Consider the following 11,087-nt stretch of genomic DNA (forward strand, 5'->3'; position numbering starts at 1 on the left):
TGAGGAAAGACGGGGAGACTCAATGGGGCGCTTGCCTCAAAAACGATTGGTCAGAACCCACGGGTTTTAGGGGGCCTGAAGGATGGTGAGGGAGGGCAGCGAAGTGCTGTTTCTGGGCTGCAAGAAACTCAGGGCGCTGTGGGTCCCCCAGACTCGCTCTTGGCGCCCGCCCCTCCCAGTGCACCGAGCCCTCCAGCCCGCATCTCCCTATAGCCCAGCACTCCCTCGCCTGGAATGCCCGGCCCCCCTCCTTTCCACCTCCTTAAGTCCCCCACATTCCTTAGTGCGCGCCTGCACTTACCCTCCTTCCTGAAGCCCTCACTGGCCAATCTAGCCTGCAGGAGACTGTTCCTCTCCCCAAATACAGGTTGTGTTTTGGTTTTCCATCCATTTACAACATCTGTAATAACTTATCTTTCCTTCTTATCCTTCATTCTCATGGCACCATTTACCAAATAGGTTCTCAACAATGCTTTTGAAACTGGTAGTTGAACAAAGTATGTTCCATGAGGATGAGAAATCAGGCAGGTGGAGAGCAGTTTTACCCACTCAACAAGTGACTGTCAAATGCCTTCTGCCTGCCAGGTGCTGGCTTAGTGCTGGGGACACAGTGATAAGCAAAGGCAGACGCGCCCCAGCCCCCCTCAGCGGAGCACACAGGTGCTCACCTCCGCCGTGTCTGCTTGTGGGACCCAGAATGGGAAGCTCTCAGCTCGTTTGAAAGTCAGTTATGAGTAAAATGAAATGTCATTCTAACAGCAGGTTTTCTTGTATCTGCTTATGGTTGTTGCCATGTGTTGAGCACTTGCTACGTACCAGACATGCGTTCGTGACTACATTTGATTCTCTTAGCCATGAAAGATCGGCCCCTTTCACTGATAAGGAAACTAAGGCTCAAAAGAGTGGGGGAGCGAGCTCGCACAGCTGGTGAGCCCCAGGTCTGGCTGACTTTAAATCCTGTGTTTTTTCCACTGCTCTGAACAGTCTCCCCATTTTTTTCTCTTTAATACAAAGTAATCTAGAATTGTACATTCTTGGAAGGAACAAGGTATGCAAGCTAACTCTAGATGTACATGAGCCACGTGCGTTTACTTTTCAGCCTCTGGTGGGGAGAGTCCCCCGCCTTCCTGCGCTTCGGGCTCCCTGGCAGGTGGCCGGCGTGTCTTCACAGGTGCTCGCATCTGACCTAAAACTAGTTGGACTGAGCTCGCATCCAGATCTCAGGGTACATACACATCATGTTTATTCTTAACTTGGTAACGCTTTTGTAAGGAACTTAACTGAGAGGAAATTACACCTTTTTTATACTGTTGGTAACAATCTCCACAGTATTCACTCCTCAATTTTCTGGTATATTGAGATAAATTCTGCATCTCAAGGAATGAGTTCTGTGTAAAGATGCTCATTATAAGTGACTAGGTGACTAATACATGTTTCTCCCCCAACTGTTTTCTTTTTTTGTAAGATAACTGAACTGCTTAATGACGTGGAAAGACTGAAGCAGGCGCTCGGCGGCCTCCCCCAGCTCACCTGCGCGGACGGGAGCCCCAGTAAGAGGCAGAGTCAGCTGGTCGACTCTCTGCAGCACCAGGTCAAGTGCCTGCAGCAGCAGCTGGCGGTGAGTACCGGGCCGCCGGCTCCCTGCCGGCTCGTGCAGGGCGTGTCTGCTTGCTGGTGCAAGCTTACTTAGGAACCAAGCTGCTTTCTGGCTGTGTTCAGATCCAAAAGTGCAACCACTTTTGCTCAAAGTTACTTACACTAGTCACTTACACACTTACTACATGCCAGGCACTACACTAAACATTTTACCTGCTTTAAACTTTATCTTCCTCACAGTTGTACAAGGTTTTATTGCCCCTGTTTAATCCTTAAGGAAACAAAGATGAAAGCACACCTGGGGTCATACAGCTGGGACTTAGTCCTGGGTCTTGCTGACTCCTAGTCTGACAGCTTTCCGGCAGCGGCACCCTCTCTAGGATGTTGGTCCGCAAAACTAAAGGAAGTTTTTTTTTTATAATCTTTTATCCTTAAGAATAAAGACAGGCATTCCCATGGTTTTATACCTTACGTCCTTATGCACTAAAGGAAAGCGCCTGGATGCGTATATATTCTTATGGATACCTACAGGGACACGTGTCTTCCTTATGCACTAAAAGGAAGCCTCTGGATTTAGAAGCTGAAGGTAGGAGGCTCCTGCCACTTGAAAGAGGGTGACCTGGTACGCTCCCTTCCTAACAGAGAGAGAAAGGCTAAGTACAGTAAAGCCCAGTCAGGTGTGAATTACTGCGTAACATTTTCCTATTCTACAGGAATTTGTTATGAGTTCTTGTTAATACAAGAAAGTCATTTTTTTTTAGGTGTTCATTTTGTAACACCGCTGGCCTGCAGGTTAACGATGACACATTGCTGATCTGGGTCTTATCAAAAGGGTATGGCAGTTGCGTCAGGATTTGGAAACATCTGTTTGTTATTTATTACGTTCACGGTGCTGTGCTAAGTCCTGTCGGGGATAGAGAGAGAGCACAGTTCCTGTCCCCAAGGAGTTCTGGGTAGCTCGAGAGCCAAACTGTAGATCCACAGGAAGTAAAATAACAAAAGAGAAAAAATACCAAATACAGAATTTAGAACACAGTCCCACATTCGAAGTGACTGGATTCCCAGGAAAGGAGGAGGACTGGTGTGGGGGGAGCCAGTTTCAAAGAGGAGGGCGCGCCGGGCCCGGACCTGCAGGGAGGTGGTGTTCCGGCAGGTGAAGGGGAGCGGGCGCTCTCCCAGGCGAGGAAGCGGCGTGAACAGGGCGTGGAGGGGAAGCAGGCAGCGCGTGGTCCTGGGCCGACGAGCCTGGATTCTCTCTCACATCTGATGCGGTGTCACCCAAGGGTTTTGAGTCAAAAGTGCTACGAGGAAAGAGCTGTCTCGGCCTCGGAGCACGAGAGGGAATAAAGCCAGAGATGGGATGGGGCGGGGAGCTTCTGCAAGGATCCGAAGCACGCGTTGGTGCCTGGATAATTGCACGGCATCATATATGAGCTACAGCAACACTTTTATGTCACCTGGGATACGTGGCACTGGTTTCGCCATGAGTGTTCCCACACGTTCATTAGAAAGGTTGGTCCAGCGGTAGGCTGTGGAAGTTTGCGTCTGGCGTCCAGGTGGGTTGCTGTGAGAAGGGGCAGGAGCACTTCAGTAACACTGCTGTTGAGAAGCATCCGGCCCGAGGACAGAGTGGTCACAAGCCTCCACAGGTTTGGAATGAGGAAGCTGGTGTCCTGATCTGTCCACCTCCCCATGTTTCTAGGATGCCGCCAGACAGCACCAAGAAGTGGTCGCCATTTATCGGACTCACCTTCTCAGTGCTGCGCAGGTAAGGACGAGCTGCTCCTTGGGAAAGGATCCCGTCCTAGAGAAAATAGTTTTTTTCTTTTCCAGTAAATTTATGTGAAAGTCATTGACATTTAAAGTAGTTGTACCCCATATGCTTATTTTAAAATAATTGTTTCTTTTAATCATGGCTTGCATATCTCCCAGAGAAATGTACGAAGCTGTGTGGCAACACAGCATGTTAAGTTTAGTGTTGTCCCATCTGCTTGTCACTCACGCTCTGGACGGTTTGGCAACATGTGACGGTGGCGCACGCTCACGGCATTGCTGGCTGGAGGCAGCGCCCCGACGTCCACTCGCGGCTGTCAGCCGAAAGGGGAGGGTGGGAAGGACTTCACTGTTTCCTGGGAGCTCAGGAGTGTTTCTTTGAAATGTAGAGAAGAGAAAAGAAACCCAAAAATGACAAGTAAAGTGTGCACGGAACTGTCATAATTTAAAGAAAAGCTGGTTCTGTGAAGAATATCAGCAGTATTTACTGGTTGATTTCCGCTTGGAGGAGGTCCTGGGGATTGAACCCAGGGCCTCTTGGGTGCTGCGCATGCGCTGTGCCCTCCCTCCGTTGAGCCTTCACCGTGGTGAGGCGTGAGACTGTGAGTCTCCTTCCTTAGGGACGTGATGGGAAAGCTACTTAAAAGTCACACTAAGAAAAATGATTCACGTAAGAGGATGTGGTACTTAATGCCCTGTAGAAACCCTGTGATTTCGGCATCTCCAAAATTCTCAGAATGGATTTTTTGGGAAGACAGTAGAGACAACATTACAATAGCAGGTGAGATATAATAAGAATTGTTTAGGATTTGAAGTGTCCACAGTGGGGGGAAAAGAAAAGTTGTTGAGAGAAAGCTTCAGAGAAGGTCATAAAAAAATAGGTAAAATAATAAAAAAGAAGAAATTTCATGACATCAAACTCTTGAAATGAAAAAGCCTACCTTAAATAGATAAACAGGTTCATACAGCACAGCGCAGGGGACTATATTCAATGTCTGTAGTCACTTCCGGTGGAAAAGCGTATGAGAACACACATCTGTACGCTTGTGTGTGAATGAAGTATTGTGCTGTGCAGTAGACACTGGCACAGCGATGTGAACTGACACTTCAATTAAAAAGAAAAGCCTACCTTTTCTATAGGAGATGAAGGGGGAACGGGTGAAAAAGAATGAATGGCCTGGTGAAGTAGCTTTGGCTTCTTCCTCTGGGTAGATGGAAGGTGGGCTGGGACTCGGAGGTGTGCTATTATTGCAGCTATCAGAGAAGACTGTTGACGGGGTTTGGGAGGGAAGGCTGCAGGGAAGCGCAGAAGGTCTGTGTCCGGCAGGGCGAGGCGCTCGCTTGGGTCTGGTGCTGGCCAGGGAGGAAGAGCACATTCTTGCCGGAAGACGCAAACTAACGAGCTCCAACTTTGTAATGTATGCTTCTGAAATTCGAATTTTTTTTCAGCTGACTCCTAATGAAACATAACAAAAGCAGTTGGCATCTGAAATAATCTTGCCTTCTGGCATCATAAAGTTAACTAAGAAATTCAGTTTAGTCAACTATGGCTAATGTTTGGAATTTAAACATCCTGCTGTTATAGAAACAGATTTTAGAAGCAAAACTTTTGATATTAATAGGAAGTGTTATGCTGAAACCTATTCAAGGGCTCAAGCAAAGAAAAAAGGAGGGGAGGTGTGAGCTCACCAGATTGACTTGCATTTAATCAACCTCTTGCCATCTTTTTAAGTTTAAAGTGTCTCTTTCTAAATATAAGTGGATAATGTTCGTGTAAAGAGATCTCAACCTACCCAGTAGTGGGGGAAATACAAGTAAACAAGGAGGTGCCATTTTTCACTTCTGGGATCGACAAACTTTAGACAAGATGATCATCTGTGCACTGCCCGGGGCGCTGTCGGACAGGGACGTTCATTCCCCGTCAGTGAGAGTGCACATTGTTACTACCTTTATGGAGAGAAGTCGTGTAGCTCTTAGCAAAATTAAACATCGAGCCTGTTTTGTTGACCTAGCAGCTTCTTCTCTAGGAACCTGCCCCCAAAGACCGGAACCCCTGTAAACGCCCATCCTTGGGAGAATGAGTAAAGACATTGTGATACATCCACACAGTGGGATGTTGTACCATAAAACAAGCAAGGAGATCACTTGGGAAAGACTTCTGTGACAGGAGAAAAGGCAGACTGCAAAATATGTGATCCTGTTTATGTAAAAAATATGAATATGGGGATTTTGTCATTAATTTCTTGTCTAATTAAAAAAAATTTAGCAAGAGCCAAAAAAAAGAAATTTCCTTGTCGCTGGCTTTGGTCATCTATAACTCACACACCCCATCATCCAAGCCATCACTCAGAGAGAGAGAAGTCTGTCCGTCTGCTCTCTGACGGTGAACGTTAAGAGCAACTGATGGGCACTGCTTTTAAGTTGCGTTCTTTACTCGCGTGAGAGGCTCCACTCCCTTCTCCAGCAGACCCTCTAGGGGATCACCAGGACGCTGAGGATTCGGCGTCTGGCCCTGTCAGAAAGTCTTTGTCTTTGAACTTCTTGTGTAAACGAGGATGACGTAAACGATGTCCCCCCTTCTCCTCTCTCCCGAGGGCCACATGGACGAAGACGTGCAGGCGGCCTTGCTGCAGATCATACAGATGCGGCAGGGGCTCGTGTGCTAGCGGCGGCGCGGCGGCCGGGGGTGGCCCTCCCTGCGGTGCTGAGCGTCCTGTGTGCAACGCCCCGGCCTCTCTGGGCCCCACTGTGCTAGTGTAATTAAAATAAAGTCTATTTTGATCCATCAGTAGGTTTTTTTATTAGATGAATATGTTACCGAGTGTTTCAGTATCAGTTCAAGTCTTGTATTCTCTACATACTAACTACAATTAGGCCAAGAAGGTAACTCTTTGCCTTGCTCTGGCTTGCTGTTTTTACACCCTTGAGTCCCCAGTAAAACACGAGCCATCTCAGTGGGTCCATGTGAAGAGGGGTTAAGCTGAAATAATTATTTGAAGATTTCTCTCAGAGAAATTAATTGGGTAGGTGGCCACTTTCAAGCGGATCAAAAGATTTTTCGCGTCTTCAGTCAAGCTGCGAGGCCTGGTGTGGTTTCAGGGAACATGCGACAACCTGGCTGGCCGGGGGCGCTTCACTGAAGTGACTTAATGCGTGCCTTTGACTTCTGGAGGTACAGGGTTTTTTTCTTCTTACACTAGTAACTTTTATGACTTTTAAAATAAATTTCTTTTCACAAACGGTCTGCAGTGCTAAATTACATTTAGATTAAGAACAGGCAATGGTGGGCTGTATGCGGAATTTATAATAGCCTCATAATCTACACAACTGTATCTCAATTTTCACTTTTAGAGAACTATGGTGAATGCTATGCTGGATTTTCCAGAGTGTCAACAATTTTAGACTTTCTTTAGTAATTACTTTGACATTTGCTCCTGTGGTAACCAGCCACTCGTTATATGTGCATCCTCCAAATGTGTGTGCCAGCTTACAGGAAAAACGCATTAATGAGATTAACGATGTGCGATGCAGCTTTCTGACACAATCAGCATTAGAGGGTTGGTTTTAGATGACAGAGCTGTCATTGCGGTAACGTGGCAAACTGTGAGGATACAGAGAGCAAGACAGCAACAGCATCGGGCACACTTACAGTGAATGTTACAACCGACCATTGTTATTAACTGCACCTCATTGAGGAGAGTTTGTGTGTTTTGTTTTATTAATATTTTATGATTCAGATTGAAAATTACTGATTTGATTATTAGCAAATAAACTAAGCAAATGAGTCATTTCAGCCAAGCTTTTTAACTGGAAAGTGTGCCTGAGCAGTCATCTTTGAGCGTCCTGAGCAGGAGTTTTGATCCTATTTATGTCTGAGAACAAGGACAAAGGACCATCAAAATAGCTTCTCTCACCAAAGAATAAGCCACCGTATGTGTTCAGTATGGAAACAGCAGTGGAGTCAGCAGGCTTCATGTTTGTTCCTCTGGGTGGGCGCCCGCAGCTCACAGAAGCAGGATGTGGAGTCTTTAACTTTCATATGGAACGTTGTCCTCGAGCACGAGTCCTGTGCCATGCGTTTCAGGTCACCCGTCGAAGCTGCAGAGGAAGTTCTCAGCTGATTGCTCACATCTCAGCATTGTGACTTCCTTACCAGGGGTGGGAAGGGAACCCCTCTGTGTGTTCATGTGTTTTATTTTTTCTTCAACCATGAATAAAATGCTTTCTGTGGAATATTGCTTTAAACATCCTAGTAAGAGATTTACAAGGGAAACCAGTCCATCTGCTACTTTTGGAGAATTGGGGGAGAGAAGGATGGGTTGCCAAGTACAGACGGTGACCCTCATTTTCAGGTAGCTGTGTGGAGGGCAAACTCAAGTGACCTTGAATTACTCCCGGTGTCTCGCACACTCACCTGTGCCTGCAGAGGCACAGGTTGCATGTACAGCACTGGGCAGCGAGCAGCTGGAGCGTCCCCGATGGATGCTGCTGTCTCTCTCCTCGTGTTAGAAGACTGTGAGGCTGGACTGAAGGCTGTTGTCTGAGATGCGAGTGCTCTTGGAACGAATCACGAATTCCTCTTGAAGCGCAGTCTTTGTTGAAAGCTTTGACTGCTGTTCCTTATTTCGTTGTTTTTTCTTATCACTCCTGCTCCCTCATCAGAAAAGCTCGTTCCCTTTGACAGAGGGTCAGTGTTGTAAAGGGCTGCTAAAGTGTAGCCAAGTGTCAGTGCAACGAACAGCTTCAAGTTTCGTATCACAGTGGCGCTAATCATTGGCCACACACGCACTGCTCTGAAATTCCAGGTGAATTTAGCTTAATCCTTCTTATGGCTTGGCTTTTATTTAAACCTTTCTTCTTGACCCTAACCAATGTTATACAGTTTAAAATTTTGTGTTATTCTAAATGCATTGGATGACTGCTGCTTTAAAAATCTTGCGGCTTTAGAACATGAGTCCCCCCCCCCCCCCAGCCCCATGTTACCAGCTTTCCTCTAACAAGGACCTGAAGACTGTTCTCACGCAGCAGCTTCTTACCTGCCTGAAGGCTTCGTGTTCTCAGTTCGCTTGTTTCGGAGAAGCAGAGGGAAGAGTTTCAGATGAGTTTTGGGGCCATGATGATGAGACGCGTCGGGCGTGCGCACACTGCTGCCCAGTGGGGAAGAGCAGGGCTTACGGGTCTGTCTGGACATCGGCTTCACCATGGTGCGAAAAAGAACTACTTCTTGCTGCCTCTTTTATTTTCTTCGTCACTGGATTCTGCAACCTTGTGGTGATGTGTTTTCATCTCGCGTGTTCTGTGCATCAAAGTGATGGCAGTACCTCTGGCACCAAAATAAGGGCTGAAAGAGGATTGCCTGTGACGATCGTGTTGCATGTGTCTGGCGGGGCAGAGAACCTGGGCCTTACTCTTGGCTGCTAAATGCTGTGAACCGTTTTCAGAGAGGGGAAAAACAATTACGAACAATTTTCAGGAAAAAACCAAACTGGCACCACAAAACACACCGTGCACAAAACACAAAGCGGAGTAAGCATTTCGTCTCCTATTCCGTTCGGTGGTGCCGCAGCCAAGCTGGGGCCAAGGCTCCGTTGCTGGGAATTCAGGTCTTCCATGGGTTTTGGTCTTGTCTGTCTGGGACGAGACCGTCTGGATTAGCCTCTCCGGGTGAGTGGTAACTTGCTTCTTCCCGTGGCATGTGCGGACCTTTGGCTCACAGGAGTCCTGAATGCAGAGATTGTTTTTAAAAGAGAAGCTGCAGCAGAGACGGCATTCCAGGAGGACGCGCTGGGCAGGGAGAGCGCTGTGTTTGGCGTAATTGGGCAGTGACATCACTCATGCACCAGAGGGCATTTTCATTATTTTTGCCGCATGAACAAACATGCGTGATGAATGAATTCAACCAAAACGGGAAGGTTACAAAAATGTCGTATGTAAATGAAAAAGAGCCAAGACCTTCAAGGGTTGCTTCTCCAGATACACGAGAGTGTGTGTGTGCACGCACATGCACGTGTATATAGTGAAGTAACAGAAGAGACATCAGTGAAAATGATGCCCCTTATATTTGCCATCAAATTGCACTTAGGAGGCACAATTTTTATTTTATATTTTAAGCAGGGTTTCGGTTTTTTTTTTTTCAAGATAGCAGTCCTGGGAATCTTCTGAATTCAGGGAAGAGTTTAGAGAGGTTATTGCCTTCTTAATAATTCAGAGCTTCTGTTGCTCTGCCAAGTCAGAAGATTAACATTTAATAGAAAAACATTACGTGTCTATAACTCAGTCACGGCTATTAGATCAGATGGATTTTACATTGAGTGAAAAAGATGTCGAGCATTTAAGAGCCATTAAACTAGAGGACTCTTTTACTGGGTTTTAAGCCCTCGGAACCCGGGTCCCGCTGCGAAGAGCGTTTATTTTACATACACAGAGCGCGTTGAGGCTGGGGAAAGGGCACACGCTTTGAAAGAAAACAGGCCATGGAGAAGTGTGATTGTCCACACCGAACAGCTGCCTCGCGGACTCAGTCCTGCTTTACAGCAATTAGCTTTGCGCTGCGTTGAGTAGCTCTCCTGCAGGCTGGAAGGCTGTGGCGCAGCCACCCTAACCGCGGTGCTTGCAGGAGAGCCAAGCGGCCGGCTGTCCTCTGCTGGCATCTCACTTCCAGGAGCCACGTTTTAATACTTCCCCGCTCCCTCTCTACTGTAAGGAATTGAAGTTTGAAAATGCTTTCTCCAGTGATCCTGAAGGACTGTGGGGAAAGAAAAAAAAAAAAAAAAGACCCAGAGAGAAGCTACTTCTGGTACGTGTCTACTTTTTTCTAGCGATGCCCACATTATCAAGGAAGGACTGGAATTCGACCCTCGAGAAGAACCGCTCACCTATGGGGAGAAGTTCTGCACCATCCCTTTTATTAAGTGCGTGTAACACGCTTGGCGATGTCGCAGTTAAAACAGGATGAGCGATGTATGTCTTAAATAATACAGACTTTGCTTGCTGTCTGCACCGTACCTCCTGCCCTGTTCCCACCTCCAAAGTGGAGCATTTTATGCAGGACTATGAAGAGCCAGTGGACTCAGGAAGGGTGTCGGAATAGAGTTTATGGTCTGTGACTTTTTCCCCTAGGATGTCCAAGCAAGTTCTGTGATTCTCTTTCTTGCTATTCTAGGCTTTTTTTAATTGCCTCTGACTAAAGTGGCACCTTATGGGCTGCTTCAGAAATTCTCTTTAGGATTTAAAAATGAAGCCGTTTCATATTCAGAGTCTTCCTGCTAAAAATCTGTTGAGGCAAAATACAAATGACTGCTCCTTAGGTTTTTTTTCCCCTCCTTGTTGTTGCTACAAAGATTGTCTCATAGGAGTTGCACGTTGCCACTTATGCACAATTAAAAACTCTTCTTTGAACAAACGGAGAGAGATGAACCATCACGGGGCCGCCCGCACGAGCCCGAAGGATTGACGCATATCCGCCTCAATTAAACAAAGGAGCTGCTCTTGTGAGCTTGAAGGCTTTTTTTCTTTTTTGAGTGAATTTTTCCAGTTGGCCTTAATCCCTAAGCCGTGTAGCTCCTTTAAAGCCGAGCTATGTTCATTCACACCAATTGACACTTTTAAGAAATCCCCCCAGTGCTATTCATCTAAGTCTAAATATATCTGTTAGAGTCGAATGCATTTAAGAGGATTTGCAATCTGTGATTATCCAAAGTGCAATTCGTTGTCAATAT

The 11,087-nt window shown here is 46.7% G+C and overlaps 1 protein-coding gene across 7 annotated transcripts in view; it reads left to right on the forward strand.

The window, feature by feature from the left end:
- UACA (uveal autoantigen with coiled-coil domains and ankyrin repeats) overlaps positions 1-6,157 on the forward strand; it is a 69,881-nt gene extending 63,724 nt beyond the window's left edge. For all 7 annotated transcript variants that reach the window (XM_064480760.1, XM_064480762.1, XM_010977945.3 and 4 more), the window contains 3 exons: positions 1,466-1,618; positions 3,299-3,364; positions 5,964-6,157. In XM_064480760.1, coding sequence (XP_064336830.1) covers positions 1,466-1,618; positions 3,299-3,364; positions 5,964-6,035 — 291 coding nt within the window. In that variant the 3' untranslated portion in view covers positions 6,036-6,157. The remainder of the gene's footprint in view (positions 1-1,465; positions 1,619-3,298; positions 3,365-5,963) is intronic.
- The last annotated feature ends 4,930 nt before the right edge of the window (positions 6,158-11,087 follow it).

The sequence above is a fragment of the Camelus dromedarius genome, chromosome 29, assembly GCF_036321535.1.
Source record: "Camelus dromedarius isolate mCamDro1 chromosome 29, mCamDro1.pat, whole genome shotgun sequence".
NCBI classification, from domain to species: domain Eukaryota; kingdom Metazoa; phylum Chordata; class Mammalia; order Artiodactyla; family Camelidae; genus Camelus; species Camelus dromedarius.